The 21,532-nt window shown below is 49.3% G+C and overlaps 1 protein-coding gene across 2 annotated transcripts in view; it reads right to left on the bottom strand.

Annotated features, from left to right (window-relative positions):
• endou (endonuclease, polyU-specific) overlaps positions 1-21,532 on the bottom strand; it is a 184,735-nt gene that overhangs the window by 124,957 nt on the left and 38,246 nt on the right. For both annotated transcript variants that reach the window (XR_015073737.1, XM_085968212.1), the window contains exons 5-6: positions 20,484-20,597; positions 2,719-2,825 (exon numbers count right to left, since the gene is read on the bottom strand). Coding sequence is in view for 1 of the 2 variants with exons in the window: in XM_085968212.1 (XP_085824338.1) it covers positions 2,719-2,825; positions 20,484-20,597 (221 nt within the window). In the remaining variant the exon portion in view is untranslated. The remainder of the gene's footprint in view (positions 1-2,718; positions 2,826-20,483; positions 20,598-21,532) is intronic.

Consider the following 21,532-nt stretch of genomic DNA (forward strand, 5'->3'; position numbering starts at 1 on the left):
GTATTTAATCCCCCTAACACTAAGGGTCAATTTATCATAGCCAATCATCCTAACCTGCACATCTTTGGATGTCCATCAGCATCCAGTCAAAGGAGAATATCAGCACTCAATCAAAGGGGAATATCAGCACCCAGTTAAAGGGGAATATCAGCACCCAGTCAAAGGGCAAATATCAGCATCCGGTCAATGTGGGAATATCCACACCCGGTCAAAGGGAATATCAGCTCCCGGCAAAAGAGTAATATAAGCACCCACTCAAAGGGGAATATCAGCACCCAGTCAAAGGAGAATATCAGCACTCAAAGGGGAATATCAGCACCCAATCAAAGGGTATATCAGCACCCACTCAAAGGGGAATATCGGTACACAGTCAAAGGGAATATCAGTAACCGGTCAAAGGGGAATCTCAGCACCCAGTCAAAGGGAATATCAGCACCCAGTAAAAGGGGAATATCAGCACCCTGTCAAAGAGGGAATATCCACACCCAGTAAAAGGGGAATATCAGCACCCAGTCAAAGGGCAAATATCAGCATCTGGTCAATGTGGGAATATCCACACCCGGTCAAAGGGAATATCAGCTCCCGGCAAAAGGGGAATATCAGCACCCAGTCAAAGGGAAAATCAGCACCCAGTCAAAGGGGAACATCAGCACCTTGTCAAAGGGGAATATCAGCACCCAGTCAAAGGGGAATATGAGCACCCAGTCAAAGGGGAATATCAGCACCCAAAGGGGAATATCAGTACCCAGTCAAAGGGGAATATCGGCACCCAGTCAAAGGGGAATATCAGCACCCGGTCAAAGGGAATATCAGCACCCGGTCTAAGGGGAAATATCAGCACCCAGTCAAAGGGGAGTATCAACACCTGTTCAAAGGGGAATATCAGCACCCGGTCAAAGCGGAATATCAGCACCCAGTCAAAGGGAATATCAGCACCCAGCCAAAGGGGAATATCAGCACCAAGTCAAAGGGGAATATATTAGCCCCCGGTCAAAGGAGAATATCAGCACCCGGTCAAAGGGGGAATATCAGCACCCAGTCAAATGGGAATATCAGCACCTGGCCAAAGGGGAATATCAGCACCCAGTCAAACTGGATTATCAGCACCAAATCAAAGGTGAATATCAGCACCCAGTCAAAGGGGGAATATCAGCACCCAGTCAAAGGGGGAATATCAGCAACCGGTCAAAGGGGAATATCAGCACCTGGTCAAAGGGCAATATCAGCACCCGGTCAAAGGGGAATATCAGCACCCAGTCAAAGGGGTAATATCAGCACCTGATCAAAGGGAATATCAGCACCTGGTCAAAGGGGAATATCAGTACCTGATCAAAGGGAATATCAGCACCCAGTCAAAGGGGAATATCAGCACCCAGTCAAAGGGAAATATCAGCACCCAGTCAAAGGGGAATAACAGCACCCAGTCAAAGGGGAGTATCAGCACCCGGTCAAAGGGGAATATCAGCACCCAGTCAAAGGGGAATATCAGCACCCTGTCAAAGGGGAATATCAGCACCCTGTCAAAGGGGGAATATCAGCACCCAGTCAAAGGGGAATATCAGCACCCAGTCAAAGGTGAATATCAGCACCCAATCAAAGGGTATATCAGCACCCGCTCAAAGGGGAATATCGGTACCCAGTCAAAGGGAATATCAGCAGCCGGTCAAAGGGGAATGTCAGCACCCAGTCAAAGGGAATATCAGCACCCGCTCTAAGGGGAAATATCAGCACCCAGCCGAAGGGGAATATCAACACCCGTTCAAAGGGGAATATCAGCACCCGGTCAAAGAGGAATATCAGCACCCAGTCAAAGAGAATATCAGCACCCAGCCAAAGGGGAATATCAGCACCAAGTCAAAGGGAGAAAATCAGCACCCGGTCAAAAGGGAATATCAACACCCGGTCAAAAGGGGGCATATCCGCAACCAGTCAAATGGGAATATCAGCACCCAGCCAAAGGGGAATATCAGCACCCAGTCCAAGGGGAATATCAGCCCCCGGTCAAAGGAGAATATCAGCACCCGGTCAAATGGGAATATCAGCACCTGGCCAAAGGGGAATATCAGCACCCAGTCAAAGGGGGAATATCAGCACCCAGTCAAAGGGGAATATCAGCACCCGGTCAAAGGGGAATATCAGCACCCAGTCAAAGGGGGAATATCAGCACCCGGTCCAAGGGGAATATCAGCACTCGGTCAAAGGGGAATATCAGCACCCGGTCAAAGGGGAATATCAGCACCCAGTCAAAGGGGTAATATCAGCTCCCGGTCCTCAAGCCTCTGTCCTTAGCAAGACTGTGGGGGCTGCAACACTGAGTTAAGCCTCAAACATCCCCACCCCAGAGGCTGGGCTTCAAACCTTTTCCCTTTGATGTGAGAAGATCTCATCTTTCCCTGAGGATTCCAGAGGGCTGCATTGTCCAATTGTGCACCAGGAATTCCCCAGCTTCGGGCCGAGGCCGCTGAAGGCACAGCCGCCAATGGTGGTGTGAAGGAAGTGGGGGATGTAAAAGAGGTCAGACTTGGAGGAGCGCAGCAACCTCGGAGAGTTGTAGCACAGAGGCATTGGAGGTGCCAGAAACCGAGTGTAGAGTTGGAGCTGGGTATGATGAGCATACACACGGTGCTGATTAATGGAAAGGGCACAGGGAGTGGGTGCGTATATGAGAGACTAGTGCATTGGTGTTGGGCTGCTGTAAGATGTGTTACAGACACTCACTGGTCCATTGTAGTTGTAACTGTAATAATTCAGCTCCCTGTTCTTTTCCGCCAGGTAGAACCGGATCCAGTTGTGGAATCCAGACACTTTTCCTTTCTTCACTTCACCTGTTTCCAAAAGAATTTGGTGCAAGTTAATTCCAGGATTAGCAACACCTGGAGCAGTTGGACTGAAACTGATCAGCAGCTGGTGAGTCCCGAGTGACCGGGGATGTGGGAGGTCTTCGGGGTTCAGATGGTGAGTGAAGGGCTGGAGCAGAAACCTTACCCTCCCTCTCCACACCAATCTACATTTCACCCCGACAACCGGTCACATTGTAGGAATGGTTAGATTCCTAACTAAAGGACTGAGGTCGAGTCAGTCTATCAAACAAACGATGTTTAATACTATTCAACAGAGTTTAACACGAAAACGCAGGGGAACTAAATTACAGGTCTGTACTCTTTGCTGGCTCCACGAGGACTGGCTAGGGCGGCTCCCCAGCCTGACGTCATGACGTCATCACGTTTTCCCACCGCTGGAGGATCACGTGATCAACGTGATGATGTCATCGCATTTGGTCTCATTCTTAAAGGGACCGCGCTATGTACATGCAATAATATGAACAAAGATACAGATTCATTATGTAGCTAATAATTTGTTAAAGATAATTGTGTACATTAGATCAGAGTCCCCTGGTGGCTCTGCCACATGCGCCCCCCCAGTAAAAGTCAATCGACTAGGAGGTCTGACAAGCCTGTCAGAGCGACTCCTGTATTCTTGGATTGGACGTTGTTGAACAGCTGGCGGGCTGGCGGATGGAAGCCTTGGGTCTGGCGTGGATGCAGCGGGAGGTCAACCACGTCATGGTGGCTGTGCGGTCTCTACTGGCCGGTCGATGTCCAGGAGTGCCGGTTTTGAGACGGTCAATCGATATGTGGTCGGGTTTACCACCGATGTCGACGGAGAAACTCTTGTCGCCTGTCTCCAGTATGCGGAAAGGGCCTGTGTAAGGGGCCTTGAGCTGATCCCTATGGACATCATGACGAATGAATACAAATTCAGCATTCTTTAGCTCTGCTGGTACGTGTGAAGATGGAAGGCCGTGATGCGAAGTTGGGATAGGCGCAAAAGCCTTGGCTGTTTCCCAGTGGTTGCTGAGTTGGTCGACTGCGGACCACGGCTCAGTTGGAAGCGGCAGGAAATCTCCCGGTACGCGGAGTGGCTGGCCGTACACGAGCTCCGCGGCGGCCGATTGCAGGTCCTCTTTGGGTGCCGTGCGAAGACCCAACATGACCCACGGAAGCTTATCCACCCATCCGGCGCCTTGGAGGCTGGCCCTCAGCGATGCCTTTAACGATCTGTGGAAATGTTCACACAAACCGTTTGCCTGCGGGTGATAGGCCGTGGTGCGGTGAAGCTTGGTGCCAAGACCTTGGGCCACAGCGTTCCAGAGCTCGGAAGAGAACTGTGGACCGCGGTCTGAAGAAATGTCCGCCGGAACGCCGAAACGTGCGACCCACGAGGAGAGGAATGCTCTGGCGATATCAGCGGATGTAATAGATGCCAAAGGAACTGCCTCTGACCATCTAGTAGTACGATCGACCATGGTGAGGATGTGTGTGAACCCCTGTGATGGTGGAAGCGGCCCGACGAGGTCCACGTTGACATGGTTGAATCGACGTTCTGGTACTGCGAACGTGGCCAATGGGGCCTTGACGTGACGTTGCACCTTAGACTTTTGACAGACGATGCAGGTGTTAGCCCAGTCGAGGATATCCTTACGCATTCCTCTCCAGACGAACTTAGCCGACATTAATTTTTGAGATGCCTTCACGCCAGGCGCCAGGCAACTGGAATGATCGGGTGGGGATCTCCCATGGAGACATCGCAGAGTAATGAGGTGCCTGCTGCGTGGAATTGCACATCAGCCGGTTGGAGGCTAGAGGTGTCGGTGTGATACGCCTGTGTTTCAGGGTCGGATGCCTGATCAGTGGCCATGAGGGCATAATCGATGCCCAGCTTGACCGCCCGTATGGTCGCGCGAGAAAGGCAACCAGCTACCAAGTTGTCCTTGCCAGTTGTGTTGGATGTCTGTCGTGAATTCTGAAATGAAAGTTAGCTGTCGCTGCTGTCGAGCCGACCACGGTTCGGCGGTCTTGGCCATGGCGAAGGTCAGTGGTTTGTGATCTACAAACACAGTGAAGGGACGTCCTTCTAACAAAAAATGGAAATGGCGGATAGCCAGGAACAGCGCCAGCAACTCCCGGTCGAAAGTGCTGTATTTGCGTTCAGTGCGCCGGAGTTGGCGGCTGAAAAATGCCAGTGGTTGCCATGTCCCGTTAACCCACTGTTCCTGTACGGCGCCTATGGCATAGTCGGAAGCGTCGGTGGTAAGGGCGATGGTGGCACCTGGCAGAGGGTGCGCTAACATAGTTGCATTGGCTAGAGCGGTTTTTGTGTTGTCGAAAGCGTTGTCCATTTCGACCATCCAGGCTATTGTATCCTTTCCAGCCTTGCCTTTGAGGGCCTTGTAGAGGGGCTGCATGAGTTGTGCTGCCTTCGGTACAAAGCGGTGGTAGAAATTCACCATGCCCAGGAATTCTTGAAGAGCCTTGGTGGACTGTGGCCTCGGGAATGCCGTAATTGCTTCGACCTTTGATTGCAGCGGAATTGCGCCCTCCGAAGTAATGCCGTGGCCCAAGAAGTCAATCTGCTGTAGGCTGAACTGACACTTGGCCGGGTTGATTATGAGGCCATGTTGGCTGAGGCGCCGAAAGAGGGTGCGCAGATGGGAGACGTGTTCCTCTTTGGTAGAGCTGGCTATCAGGATGTCGTCGAGGTAGAAAAATAAAAACTTAAGATCCCACAGGACCGAGTCTATTAGTCGCTGAAAAGCCTGTGCAGCGTTCTTGAGCCCAAATGGCATCCGTAGAAACTCGAACAGTCCAAAGGGAGTGATGACTGCAGTTTTCTGGACATCCGGCGGGTGTACGGGAACTTGGTGGTAGCCACGGACGAGGTCGACCTTGGAGAAGATTGAGTTTCCCGCCAAATGGGCGGAGAAATCCTGAATATGCGGGATCGGGTACTGATCGGGAGTAGTGGCGTCATTAAGGCATTGGTAGTCCCCGCATGGCCGCCATCCACCGCCGGGCTTCGGGTCGATGTGGAGAGGTGAGGACCAGGGACTATTCGACCGGCGAATAATCCCCAGCCGTTCCATCGTGGCAAACTCTGCCTTCGCAGCTGCGAGCTTGCCGGGTTCCAGGTGCCGAGCTCGTGCGTAAACTGGAGAGCCAGTCATAGTAATGTGATGTTCGACACCATGCTTAGTGGCCGAGGAGAAAGTGGGCTTGGTCAGCTCCGGGAATTCACCTAATAGGCGAGTGAACTCGTCCGGCGAGGACAACGCGCAGGAGACAGTGTGCGACGTTGCGGAACTGCGGAAGCAAGGGATGGAGTGGAAGGTGGCCGCGTTAACCAATCGACGATTTCTTACATCCACCAAGAGGCTGTTGGCGCATAAGAAATCCACGCCGAGGATGGCTTGTGAAACCTTGGCTGTGATGAATTCCCACTGAAACCGTTGCCCGCCGAAGCACACCTGGACCCGCCGTTTGCCAAAGGTACGAATGGCCCCGCCATTAGCTGCCTTGAGGGATAGGCCGTGCCTCCCAGACTGAATATCGAGTGCTGAGGCAGGAAGGATGCTACACTGCGCCCCGGTGTCGTATAAAAAGTACAGGCCCGAGAGGGAATCTGTAATGTAGAGGAGCTTCCCGGAATTTCCAATCATCATCGCAGCCGCGGAACGTCCCTCAGACTCGGTCCTCCTTTTCTGGAGTTGCTGCTGGTGTTGATGTTGGTTTTCTTTTTTAGTCGCGAAACTGCAGGGAGGGCGGCAGCCTCTGGCTTTCGCGCCAAAATGGGCGTGGTAAAAGCACAAGCCGGGGGATGGAGACGTTGGGGCGGCATTCGCGGGGGAGGGGTGCCTCGTGGCGGTGCAGTAATGCTGCGTCACCGCATAAATCGTATCTGCTTCTGCAGCAAGTGCTGCGCAATCTGTGGCTTCCGATCTGGCGAGGGCAGCCTGAACCTGCTCGGGTAGTTGACTCAGGAATAACTCCCAAAAGAGGAAACATTGTGGTTCGGAGCCAAGGAGCATGAGCATCTGGCTCATTTACTCAGATGGCTTGGAATCGCCAAGCCCGGGCATAGCGAGCAGTCGGCGGGCACGTTCCGCCTTCATGAGCCCAAAGACCTGTATTAACCGCGCTTTAAGAGCATCATACTTGCTGTCAACCGAGGGGTTTTCAAGCAGGCTGATGATCCATGAGGCCGTGGAGCTGTCGAGTGCGGAAACCACGTAAAGGTAACGGGTCTGATCCGCAACGATGTTTCGGAGTTCGCCACGGAGTTCGCTTCCATGTATCGTTTCGCTTCGCTTCTTCCGTGAAAATTGTTCATGAAAATTCGGGGTCACCACAGGCTAGATTCCTAACTAAAGGACTATCAAACAAATGATGTTTAATTCTATTCAACAGAGTTTAACACGAAAACACAGGAGAACTAAATTACAGGTCTGTACTCTTTGCTGGCTCCACGAGGACTGGCTAGGGCGGCTCCCCAGCCTGATGTCATGACGTCATCACGTTTTCCCACCGCTGGAGGATCACGTGATCAACGTGATGACGTCATCGCGTTTGGTCTAATTCTTAAAGGGACCGCGCTATGTACATGCAATAATATGAACAAAGATACAGATTCATTCTGCAGCTAAAAATTTGTTAAAGATAATTATGTACATTAGATCAGAGTCCCCTGGTGGCTCTGCCACAAAATAATGTAACCCCGCTATTCAAGAAAGGAGGGAGAGAGAAAGCAGGGAACTGTAGACCTGTTGGCCTGACATTAGTCATAGGGAAAACGCTAGAATCTATTATTAGGGATGTGGTAATGAGGCATTTAAAACTCATAATATAATTAGGCAGAGTCAACACGGATTTATGAAAGGGAAATCATGTTTGACAAACCTGTAACTAGCAGGGTAGATAAGGGGGAAACCAGTGGATGTAGCTTATTTGGATTTTCAGATGGCTTTAGATAATGTGTCACACAAGAGGTTGTTACACCAAATTAGGGCTCATAGGATTGGGGGTAATATATTAGCATGGATAGAGGATTGCTCAACGTACAGAAAATAGTGAGTAGAGATAAATGGGTCATTTTTCGATTGGCAGGCTGTAACTAGTCGGGTGTCGCAAGGATCAGTGTTGGGGCCTCAGCTATTCACAATCTACATCAATGACCTAGATGAAGAGACCAAGTGTAATGTATCCATATTTGCTGATGATACAAAGCTAGGTGGGACAGTAAGCTGTGAGGAGAACACAGAGTCTGCAAAGGGATATCGATAGACTGAGTGAGTGGGCAGTAAGGTGGCAGATGGAGTATAATGTAGGGAAATGTGAGGTTATTCACTTTGTTAGGAAGAATAGAAAAACAGAATATTTTTTAAATGGTGAGATTGGGAAATGTTGGTGTCCAGAGGGACCTGGGTGTCCTTATACACGAATCACTGAAAGTTAACATGCAGGTACAGCAGGCAATTAGGAAAGCAAATGGTATGTTGGCCTTTATTACAAAGGGATTGCAGTATAAGAGTAAAGATGTCTTACTGCAGTTATGTAGGGCCCTGGTGAGACCACACCTGGAGTATTGTGTAAAGTTCTGGTCTCCTTACCTAAGGAAGGATATACTTGCCTTAGAAGGAGTGTAATGGAGGTTCACTAGATTGATTCCTGGGGTGAGTGATTCCTATGAGGAGAGGTTGAGTAGACTAGGCCTATATTCTCTAGAGTTTAGAAGAATGAGAGGTGATCTCATTGAAACACATAAAATTCTTACAGGGCTTGACAGGGTAGATGCAGGGAAGATGGCTGGGGAGTCTAGAACCAGGGGTCACAGTCTCAGAATAAGGGGTCGGCCATTTAGGACTGAGATGAGGAGAAATTTCTTCACTCAGAGGGTGGTGAATCTTTGGAATCATCTTCGGTCCCCACCAGAAACTCCGTTCCCTAGCCACTGACTTCATCCCTCTCCCTGGCAACTATTTAGGCTGAGTCAGATTGTTCGCAACCTTGGTGTGATATGTGACCCCGTGGTGAGCTTCCGACCACACATCCACGCCATCACTAAGACCGTCTACTTACAACTCCGTAACATCGCCCATCTCCGCCCCTGCCTCAGCTCATCCGCTGCTGAAACTCTCATCCAAGACTTTGTTACCTCTAGACTTGACTATTCCAATGTTCTCCTGGCTGGCCTCCCACATTCTACCCTCCGTAAACTGGAGGTCATCCAAAACTCGGCTGCCCGTTTCATAGCTCGCACCAAGTCCCGTTCACCCATCACCCCCTGTGCTCGCTGACCTACATTGGCTCCCGGTCCAACAATGCCTCAATTTTAAAATTCTCATCCTTGTTTTCAAATCCCTCCGTAGGCTCTCCCCTCCCTATCTCTGTAATCTTCTCCAGCTCTACAACTCGCCGGGACACCTGGGCTCCTCCAATTCTGGCATTTTGGCATCCCCGGTTTTAATCGCTCCACCATTGGTGGCCGCGCCTTCAGTTGTCTGGGCCCTAAGCTCTGGAATTCCCTCCCTAAACCTCTCCGCCTCGCTACCTCTCTTTCCTCCTTTAAGACGCTCCTTAAAACCTACCCCTTTGACCAAGCTTTTGGTCATCTGCCCTAATATCTTCATGTGGTTTCGTGTCAAAATTTGTTTAATAACTCTCCTGGGAAATGCATTGGGACGTTTTACTACGTTAAAGATGCTAGATTAATACAACTTCACAGAATCACAGAATCACAGAAACCCCACAGTGCAGATAGAGGCCATTTCGGCCCATTGAGCCTGCACCGACACATATCTCACCCGATCCCCGCAACCCCTATACCAACACATATCCCACCCTATCCCCGTAACCCCACGTATTTAATCCCCCTAACACTAAGGGTCAATTTATCATGGCCAATCAACCTTGGTCTTGTTATTGTTGTTGAAGCTGAATGTAAGCACGAGGAACAGCACCTCATCATTCCATTAGGCACGTTACAGCCTTCCGGACTCAACATCGAGTTCAACAATTTCAGGCCATAACCACTGATCCCAGTTATTCGGACAGCAGGTGCTGATAATGGCTCTGCTGTTGTCTTTTACAGCTCAGATCGACCCATCTTTTGTTTCTGTACTTGTCCTTTTACCACCTCCTTTTGAGCTGCATCTCATCCGTTTGTCATTTAATCTGAGAAAGTGCTGGAAATACTCCAGTTCTGACGAAGGGTCATCGACCTGAAACGTTAACTCTGTTTCTCTCTCCACAGATGCTGCCTGACCTGCTGAGTGTTTCCAGCATCTTCTGTTTATCTTTGTATTATTTGCATGTCATCTTGTCATTTAACATAAGTTCGATAAAACCTAAAACTGATATTTGTGAATTAAATCAAGCTTGTGGTTTAACAATGACGAGGCAAGAACCTGAGCGGAGATGATGTCGCCGGACTAACAACTCTTGGTTGCGACAGTAAGCATGGGGAATCTGCTAACGGTGCAAGAGCAGGAAGAGAAGTCATTGCTGGAGTTTCTCCGCCTACCATTCTGAGCTGCAGCATGAGTTAGAGACACTCTGACACATAAGGGACTGCCCTCACAATCTTCTCATACATGATTCCTATTGCTTTTTCCTCTACCTCCTGATCCTCCTCCCACACCATGTCCCTCACTATCGCTTCCAGCAACCAACCTGGAATCACCTCGTATAATTCATCTTTCACAGATATAATCCCAGCTTTTATAAAAGCTTGATTAAATAAAACCTCTTCTTCGATGTTGACCCACCTGTTCAAAAATAAGGGCTGTTCTAAAAATTCCTCAGCCCCCTTGGGCATAAACTGCATACTTTTTAAAAATTGGGCCCAAGTCTCTACAACCCCCTTATAAAACCTAGGGAGAAGTTTAATCGATTTCAAAAACATATTATTGTATTTCATATCCAATATCCCCTGCCCTCCTATCCCACTTCATTTTTTAAAATGCTCAAAACAACTCTTCCAAAAACTTGTATTTGACTTCTGAAGAAATCTCTTCACCCATTTGATTCTAAAGGATTTTTTCTTCAAATCAATATCTGGGAAATTGAGTCCTCCCTGATTTCTCCGTCCAATGATGGTATTGTAAGCATGGTGCGGAGATGCCGGTGTTGGACTGGGGTGGACAAATGTAAGAAGTCACACAACACCAGGTTATAGTCCAACAGTTTTATTTGAAATCACAAGCTTTCGGAGCGCTGCTCCTGAAGGAGCAGCGCTCCGAAAGCTTGTGATTTCAACTAAAACTGTTGGACTATAACCTGGTGTTGTGTGACTTCTTACATCTGGTATTGTAAACCACCAAGGCTGGTTTCCCTTCCCATAAAAACCTAACACAAGCCTCTCGGATGGACTTTTCCACCCACTCAGGAATATCCTCCACCGTCAATAAGTACCATAGCTTAGATAGCAGGAGAGCAGACACTACTGTCGCTCTTCCTTGCACTTTCAACCACCTTCTTTCCCATCTTCCTAAAATCTTTTTAATTTTCATAACCTTCGGTTCCCAATTTAATCGATCCACTTCATCCCTGTCTTTCTTTCACCCCCAGAACTTCCAAAACCTCCACCACCTTAAAGGGGCATTCCCCCAATCATTCCTCCCTACCCCTCCCTGCAACCAGGCATTGGGAGTTACTATAATTCACTCTGGCTCCTGAAGCTCTACAATACTCCTCCACTACATCCATAGCTTTCCTCACTGACTCCCCATTTCTCAATGTTAAGGTTGTGTCATCTGCATATTGGTGTATCACCGACAACAGCCCAGAACTGGGAACCACAATCCAAATTACACCTTGTTTCTTTCGCATCATGTAACCTAATGGTTCTGCTACCAATGTGTACAACTATGGGGACAGGGGACAACCCTGTCTCACTGATCTCTGTATCAGAAAATACTTGGATAAAAAACCATTACATTTAACACAGCTAAATATGTTTGAATAAAAAATCCTTATCCACTGAATTAAATTTTCCTTGAAACCAAATGCTTCCAAAACCTTCAATAATAACTCATGAGAGACCCTATCAAAGGCTTTCTCTTGATCTATCTTTAATACATAAGCCTCCCTCCCACTCTCTTCCATGAGCTCTATCGCATCTTGGATTGAGACCACAGAGTCTGCGATGTCCCGGCCTATGACTCCATAGGACTGAGAGGGCAAAACTATCTGCGGTAACACCTCCTTCAAACGATTTGCCATAACCCTCGCCAAGATCTTATAATCCACATTTAATAATGTGATGGGCCTCCAATTCTTCAGATCCCATCTATCCCCTTTATTTTTATATAAGCTAAGCTTATGATACCTCTCCTCATAGATGGGGCCAGGCTTCCCTCAATTTTAATTTCCTTAAAAACTTCTAAGAGGAATGGACTTAAAATCTCAAAAAATTCTTCATAAAATTCTACACTTAGTCCATCGGACCCTGGGCTTCCCCCCCCCCCTTCATTCCACTTATTGCTACTTTTATTTCCACTAATCCTACTTCTTTGTCACACATGCTTCTCTCATCCTCCTTTAAACCCTCTTCAATAAAAGCAGTAACCTTCTCCATCGCCAAATTGGAAATGTCTTCTTTTGTATATAACTCTTGATAAAAGCTGCTAGCCGCCTCTAAAATCTCCCCACTTTCATGAATGATCTACTCCCCAACCTTCAACTCTTCAACTAACGATAATCTCTGTCGCAGCTTCTCTTGCTCTCGGGGGGCAGCACGGTGGCATAGTGATTAGCACTGTTGCCTCACAGCACCAGGGACCCGGGTTCGAATCCAGCCTCGGGTGACTGTCTGTGTGGGGTTTGCACATTCTCCCCGTGTTTGCGTGGGTTTCCTCCGGGTGCTCTGGTTTCCTCCCACAGTCCAAAGATGTGCAGGTTAGGTTGATTGGCTATGATAAATTGACCCTTAGTGTTAGGGGGATTAAAATGTGTGGGGTTACGGAGATAGGGTGGGATATGTGTTGGTGTAGGGGTTACGGGGATCGGGTGGGCCGAAATGGCCTCTATCTGCACTGTGGGGTTTCTGTGATTCTGTGAAAATATCTAGTGCATCTTTCGCCCTCCAATGCATCTCTAGCCTTTGCACGGAGATTGGCCCACTTGCATTTTTCAGCTTGCAATAATTCCCACTCTTCCTTTAGCACCCGGAACTTAGTCTCAGCTCCCATATCCCCTCCATCAACTGCTTTACAGACATCCGTAAACCTTTTGTTTATATTCTCTTCTCGACGCCGGTTAGCTGCCGCCCTCTTTTTCCCATAACGTACCGAAAAAACTTTTACCTCATATTTGAAATTGTCCCACCAAACTCTTCTTTCTTTCAAGAACAAAGGTTCCTTCCGAGCATTCTTTATTATATTTATAATCCCTTCTTTATAAGCAATTTCTTTCAGGTATTGATTTTTTTAAATCAACACCCCTGAACCAATCTTAACTCTGCTGTTCCTAATTCTAAGAACCAAAGCCGAGTGATCACTAAAAAATACTTTTTTATAATAAATCTCCATCACCTCAGAACTTAACCCTTCCCGCATTAACACAAAATCTATTCGGCTCTGTTTTAAAACATCACCCACCCAACCTGCTCTGGAGAACTCCCTTTTTATGGGGTTCCGGTCCCTCCATAAGTCTCTCAAATTTAAAGTTGCCATCATTTTTACAATCATCCCTCTGGAGTTATCATCCTTAAAGGTCATCTGGGCTGAAAGGTTCATCCGAGATAAAAATACATTAAAATCCCCCACTATACAAGGATTTTCCACCTCTGCCGCTTCAGTGAATAACCCCCGAAAAAACTCATGTCGCTTGCAATGGTCGTTCGGTGCATAGATATTAAAGAGATCGCAATTAAATCCCTCCATTTTTACCCTTAGCAGTAAAAATCTCCCCTCAGTGTCCTTGTCCACCAAGGCAATGTTCTCTTTTATGGACGGACTCACCAAAACAGCCACCCCTCTACGGTTATTGTTTGCACAACTTGCAAACACCTCTCCCTTCCAAACCTTCTGAACTCTTTCTAGGATTTCCTCATCCCAAAAGGTTTCTTGCAGACACAAGTCCATACCTTTAAAACCCTGCAACAACTGCTGCAATTTCTTCTCACCCTTCAGTCCGTTCACATTAATCGAGACCAATGTAATCATGGCTCCAAAGGGAAGTATGCCTGATAATCTCCCCATCATTTAACCTCTGGCCCTTCCCTCCTCACATGCTCCTTCCCAACTTTTCGGCCAGCTGTTGCTTTTTCCTGCAGCCTCCGACTCTTTTTCACCTCCTGTTTGAAACTTCCCTGCTGTTTCAGCCTCTTCCTTGCATTAAGTTTGGACCCAGGAGCTGCCCTTCCTCCCTCCTTCTGCCCCTCACTAACCTTTCCCTTTCCACATGATGCCACCCCACCCCCCACTTCCATGTCTCTGTCCCCCTCTAATTCCTCACTCTCAAGCTCTTCTGCAACCCTCTGTGCCTGCTCCCCGTCAGATACATAATCCTGCTCCCCGTCAGATACATCATCTCCCATAGAGAGTCCTCCTGCTATCGCGGTTTCTCCAACAGTGCCGCTCCCTTCGACCTCATCTCCACCTCTGACCCTTGCTCCCTGATCCTTATCTCTATGGGAGAATGGTGCACCTATATTGTTCCCTTCTGGCGTCTTTGCCTCGCCGATCCCCTCCTGCTGCCCCTTTAAGGCTCCTGCCTCTTGCACCCACTCCTTGTCTTGCCCCCTCCTGCTCACTGAGATGTCCGACTCCCCGTCTTTCTTTGGAGTACTTACATTTACCACACACTCCCGCTCCCGCCTCCTCTCCCCCCCGTGGACACCAGATTCTTTAGGGAGAACTGAACCATATTAAGGCTCGAGTCTGCACTCGACCCTTGTTGCCCGCTGCTGTCTTTGTTCTTTTCCACTCTACTTGGTGTGTTTTCCACCATCTCCATCCTGTTCTCTGCTCTGCAATTTTCTGCCTCTCCCTGTGCTCTTTTCTCCTTCAATTTACCAGCTGTGTCCTCCGACTGCTCCGCTCCTCTGGCTGTTCCACTCACATCTCCTGCTCCTTCTCCCATCTCCTCATCACTCATAGAGCTTCCTTCTGCCTCACACTCACAGTGGGTGGGGCCTTTGTGACACACCCCACAGCTCTCTGCCTTGCAGCTCCGAGCGATGTGTCCAGACTCGCCACAATTATAACAGTACAAGTCTGGACAGTTTCTTACAAGATGGTCATGTCCATGACAATAATAGCAAACCTTCACTTGGTTATCATGCAGCACTCGAAAGTACTGCACTCCTTCCAGTGTCTCGAATTTCATGCTGTACGGTAATGACCTCACCCCCTCTGGGAACCGCACCTTTATATAATGGGTTCCATCTGCTACCCGTGTTCCTGGATAGTATCTCCTCTTTATTGCTGAGCAAATTTTAATGTCTCATGACTCCAACTTTTTGATTAGCACATCGTCCTCAATATAAATGGCAAGTTTAAGAATGAGACCACCACCTCTTCCGAATATAGCAGAGATACCTCCAAGAACTTATCGCCAACTTTCAGACTGAGTAAAAGTCTTTCCACTCCTCTCGGCCACTGACCATCATCTCGAACCCAACATTCGGCTTTGGTCGGCAGGTAAAGCAGCTTCCCTCACCACAGTCCTCATGTACCGCTTGGATAATATCCCAAGCCCGTATCTCCTTATCCTCGCACTGAACCACCTGGGGTCCCGGCCCAAATCTTTGGGCCTTTTCCTTTCCCTTCCAACTACAGTATCTTCCCTAATTAAATTCCTCTTGGGAACACTGTCCTCTGAGGGGCCCGGCACTCCGGACCCCGCAGCAGCCATCTGGCTGTTTTTGTGAGTCAAAAAGGCCCTAAAACCTGAAAACAAAAACCCCAAAACGCACCACCAACATTTTACAAACTCCCTCCAACTCCCTGCTGGAATCAGGCAACCAGTAACACCTGGTTCACTCCTAGCTCCTCCCACCTAGAGAGTGCTACCCACTGAGCCACAGCTGACACTACGCCAAGACCGCACCGGTGGTAATCTCAGGATTATTACCCAAACCACGTGCTGATAGTATAGGGATAGAGAGATCAGCAAGGTCTGAAGGAATGGTGTGGGAAGGTGGGTTCCATTTCATGGGACACTGCCACCAGCACTGGGACAGGAGGGAGCTGCACCGCTGGGACAGGAGGGAGCTGCACCGCTGGGACAGGAGGGAGCTGCACCGCTGGGACAGGAGGGAGCTGCACCGCTGGGACAGGAGGGAGCTGCACCGCTGGGACAGGAGGGAGCTGCACCGCTGGGATAGGAGGGAGCTGCACTGCTGGGACAGGAGGGAGCTGCACCGCTGGGACAGGAGGGAGCTGCACCGCTGGGACAGGAGGGAGCTGCACCAGGCAGGATCAGGAGGGAGCTGCACCGCTGGGACAGGAGGGAGCTGCACTACTGGGACAGGCTCCACTAGCACGGGGCAGGATCAGGGTCCTAGCAGACAGCATGGGGGAGGAGGAGGGGTCAGACAGAAATAAAAATAAAAATAGCCTAAAGGCTAAAAGAAGGGATGAGAGTGAAGTCCAGATCATCAGTAGAGTTAAAGGTAATATAAATACCTCAGGTTCAGAAAAAAATAGGAAATAATAAACTAACTGATCAAAATACAACAGGAGTGATTAGAAACAAGGAATGATATCAGTTAAACCATGTGTTATAAACATCATCAGGGCAAAAGGGCAGGAGAGGGGCTGCCGTTCATTAACTAATGCATGTAGTATACTTGAGTGGGGGATTTGCGGGCTATGGGGAGTGGGACTGGTTGGATGGCTCTTTCAAGGGGTCTGGATGGCCTCCTTCACATCTGTAAGCACAGCAGGATATATAAGATTGGTATATGCTAACAAATCAAATACCATACTTTATGGAAGTATGCTAAAGAGAATGGATGGGAGTATAAGCTGATCCATAGATAAGATCAAAATAGCTTATGCCTGCAATAGAGCCACCTGGTGGACTACTGATGTATATAATAAGCCGTATGCAGGACAGTTCTTACTGGAAGCCATGTTGTGCTGTTGTATATATTTGCTGTGTCCCAAGGTATGACAGAATTGGCAACGAGGATGGGATTGCAGATTCCCTATCTGAAATTTTTGTTGGAGGATAATCCTGCCAACCGACGGAGGGACTGTTAGAGGTTCTTTGTTTTGCAGAAAAACTTAAAAATCTGAAGTAATATTTAGCACACGTGGTTGAACTGTCAACGTTGCCAGAGGTGGCTCTGTTACAGTTACCCCTAGTTCAGAGCGTGGCAGCTTGGGGACAGGAGCTAGGACAAGGACTGCTCTATGCTTTTAGGCCCCTCATTAGCATATCCAAGAGGCCTAGCTCCTGTTTCAGGTGGCCGTCACGATTGCCTGAATATATGTATGGACATATTTCAGGCCCCCCATGGGCACCAGGCACAGCCTGCAAAACCAGTGATTTTTACATCTGTTTTATGCCGAAAAAATGGATGAAAATGTGACGGTTAAAATTTGATGGTGAAAGTGTGATGGTGAAAGTGTGATGTTACAGCAGGTAAGCGTTACACAACAGGCAGTGAGCAGAGACATGACTTAATGTACAATAGATGGATATTATTAATTAAAGGGTTACAGTGTAGCGGTACCACCGGGTGTCCCTTACCTATTATACATAATTCCCTTTAACTATGTTTGTACATGCAGTTTACCTGTACGGGGCGTTGCCCCTTTAAGGACACGAGCCGGCCCAGCTCGGCCTCCCGCTCCCGCGATGGCCGCCGGCCCGGTTTGGCCTCCCGCTCCCGCAATGGCCGCCGGTCCATTTTGGCCTCTCGCTCCCGCAACGGCCGCCGGCCCAGTTCGGCCTCCCACTCCCGACTTCGGCCGCAACGGCCAGCTGCAGGGCCGGGTAAATGCGCTGACGTCATCACGCACATCACATGACCACCCTAAGCGCGGGCAAACGCAATGACATCATGACGCAAGTCACGTGACGCCCCAAGCGTGGGAAACGCGAGCAACGCGATGACATCACGACGCAAACGCGATGACATCATCGCACAAACCTCCGGACTGCCGAGTCAGTCCTCGTGGCGTCCCCACCAGGGAAAGACCTGTTCCACGGCTCTCCTGCATCGATCTACGTTGTTTGTTGTATTTCGTCAAATCCTCCATTAAAGACTTATTGGATTGTTTCTCCTGAGTCGACCTCAGTGATTTGGTTAGGAATACACCTATTCCTACATTGGTGACCCCGCCTCCGTGAACGTTTTTCATGGAAGAAGTGCGCAGCCTGAACCTCATCTTCACAGAAGACGACCAACGTGCACAGCCGAATTCGTCCAACACCTACATTGGTGACCCAACGACGTGAGGACGGGAATTCATCAAAACCTACATTGGTGACCCAACGACGTGAGGACGGGAATTCATCAAAACCTACATTGGTGACCCAACGACGTGAGGACGGGAATTCATCAAAACCTACATTGGTGACCCCGTCTCCGTGAACGTTTTGCACGGACGACGCGCACAGCCTGAACCCCGTCTCTGTGAGCGGTTTCACAGAGAAAGAGCACGACGAACAACAACCGACGAACACCAATTCCTACATTGGTGACCCTGCCTTTGCGAACGTATTCGCAAAGGAAGCGCAGCCTGGAGGTGAGCCCGTTTTTCATGGGCGAAACGCAGCCGGACCCCGATTTTTGTGAACGATTTTCACAAACGAAGCACGCCATGGAAGCATCAGCCGTTTTACTGTCACTACCGCAATTCATGGAGCAACAACCGCCCTCGTGCTTTATAAAGGTAGAAGGCCCGTTCGCCGAGAACGTCGATGCGGCGCAGACCACGCACCTGCTTACGGTCTCCATATTCGACATTTCTACCGCCACATGGATCGTCCGCCTCCACGACATCTCCCAACGCAACAGCAAGTATGAATCCCTCCAAGCGAGGGTTCCGCAGGTTTTTGGGCCCTCAAGATCGGAGTGCACCCCCACGGAGATGCCACGAGGACTAGCTCCTCACGAACCATGAGGACCCATCCCTCGCGAACCACGAGGACCCATCCCTCGTGAAACACGAAGACTCATTCCCCGCCGACAACGCATCAGCTCGTCAGCCTGCTGGTTGTGTTTTCTACCACTCTTTTCGGCACGAAAGCGAAACGTTGCTGCCCTCCCGGCAGTGTTCCCCCTAAAGCGACAACAACTCGAAGTGTTGCCGCCCTCTCTACAGTGTTCCCCTCAACAAACGCTAACATCTACTGATGCTGCAAACATCGACGACGGGTCCAACGGGCATTCCGCGGCCGCGATCGGCCACGCGAAAGTTGCTGTCATCACCGATCACTGATCAACGCAGCAACGGTTCACGCTCTTTTGTGCTATCGTCTTAGCACTACAGCACGCACCGTTCCGAGCGTTCCAGACTGCCGAAGAGTTCGCTCACCTGTCGGCGAGTTCACCGAACTCGCCCGCCAAGTCCTCCTGGATCGCCCGTTCGGCGTTCCTGCAGATTCCGTCAGACTGGAGACTTTTTCCAACATCAGAGCCATGGTCTGCGTCTGCCCAACTTGCCTGTCACTATGACGCGGCCTGCTGTTTCGCCCCGGCGCCTGCTTTGAACCGCGGGCTGTAGAGGTCACACGTCTCCACGGTCCTTTGCATGGCTGAATACGTTTTATTCGCCATGACGCCACGGTCCTTCGCATGGCTGGATACGTATTATTTGCCACGACGCACGCAAGGATCTGCTCATGACCAGCACCTTTCGACCTCGCTCGCTAAGTCCAGACAGCACGACCGCCGAGACCACTGACCACCCATCGTCGTTGCAGCACATCAGTTACGATCGTCCGCCTGACCACCAGCCACCCAACAGTCTCTGTCTCGAGACTGCAGGAGTCGTTTGGACTGGCTCGTCGGACTACCTCATCTTCTGTCGTTCATTAAAGCGAATTCTGGGGGGGCGCATGTAGCGGTACCACCGGGTGTCCCTTACCTATTATACATAATTCCCTTTAACTATGTTTGTACATACAGTTTACCTGTACAGGGCGTTGCCCCTTTAAGGACGTGAGCCGGCCCAGCTCGGCCTTCCGCTCCCGCGACGGCCGCCGGCCCGGTTCAGCCTCCCGCTCCCGACTTCGGCCACAACAACCAGCTGCAGTGCCGGGTGCTGGGTAAACGCACTGACGTCATCACGCACATCACGTGACCGCCCTAAGCACTAGTAAACGCGATGACGTCACGACGCAAGTCACGTGACGCCCAAGCGCGGGAAACGCGAGCAACGCGATGACGTCACGACGCAAACGCAATGACATCATCGCACAAACCTCCGGACTGCCTAGTCAGTCCTCGTGGCGTCCCCACCAAGGAAAGACCTGTTCCACGGCTCTCCTGCATCGATCTACGTTGTTTGTTGTATTTAGTCAAATCCTCCATTAAAGACTTATTGGATTGTTTCTCCTGAGTCGACCTCAGTGATTTGGTTAGGAATACACCTATGCCTAAAGCAGTACGCATGTCTAGTGATAGTTACAGGGCACAGTGCATCTGCTGTGAGCAGTTTGTCCTGGGTTTTCAAAGCCATTAAGTACCTGAAAAGACATGTTCGAAACCGCTGGAATCGAGAGTGTTGCTGGATCTGGAGTACAGACCGAACCACATCTTCTTCAGGTCCTCTTCAAACTCCGCTATGGAATTGTACATCTCTGTAAAGAGGAGACAAGAGATATGAAATATGAACCACTAATGCAACAGACCTATGGGGGTGTGGTAGCAGAGTGGTTATCTTACTGGACTGATGATCCAGAGACGTGAGTTCATAACCCCAGCACAGCAGCTGGGGAATTTTAATTCAATTAATTAAGTAAATCTGGAATAAAAAGCTAGTATCAATGACCATGAACTGGATTGTTGTAAAAGCTCATCTGGTTCACTAATGTCCTTTAGGGAAGGAAACCTGCTGTCCTTACCCGGTCTGGCCTATATGTGACTCCAGACCCACAGCAATGTTGACTCTTAACTGCCCTCTGAAATGGCCCAGCAAGTTGTATTCAAGAAGGCGGCTCACCACCACCTCCTCGAGGGCAAATAGGGATGAGCAATAAATGCTGGTCTTGCCAGTGACGCCCACATCCCTTGAATGAATATAAAGAAATAGATGCGTGCTTTTATAGAAATAAAGATGTGTGCTCATTTCATCACAGGAGGCCGCCATTTGGCCCAACGTGCCTCTGGCTGCTCTTTGAAAGAGTTCTCCAATTGGTCCCACTCCCCTACACTTCCCCAGAGCCCTGCAAATGTTTCCCATTCAAGTATTTTAACCAATTCCTTTTTCAAAGTTATTATTGAATCTGCTTCTATCGCCCTTTCAGGCAGCGCATTCCAGATCTTCACAACTCAATGCGTAATATTTTTCCCTCATATTGTCTCTGATTCTTTTGCCAATTATCTTAAATCTGTGTCCTCTGGTTACTGACCCTCCTGCCACTGGACACAATACTCCAGCTGAGGTCTAACTAGTGACTTATAAAGGTTTAGCATAACTTCCTTGCTTTTGTACTCGATTCCTCTGTTTATAAAACTAAGGGTCCTGTATGCTTTTTAACAGTTTTCTTCAGTTGTCCTGCCACATTCAAAGATT

Source organism: Somniosus microcephalus, chromosome 26, assembly GCF_052327205.1.
Source record: "Somniosus microcephalus isolate GS21.2 chromosome 26, FLI_Smic_1.0, whole genome shotgun sequence".
Lineage (NCBI taxonomy): Eukaryota > Metazoa > Chordata > Chondrichthyes > Squaliformes > Somniosidae > Somniosus > Somniosus microcephalus.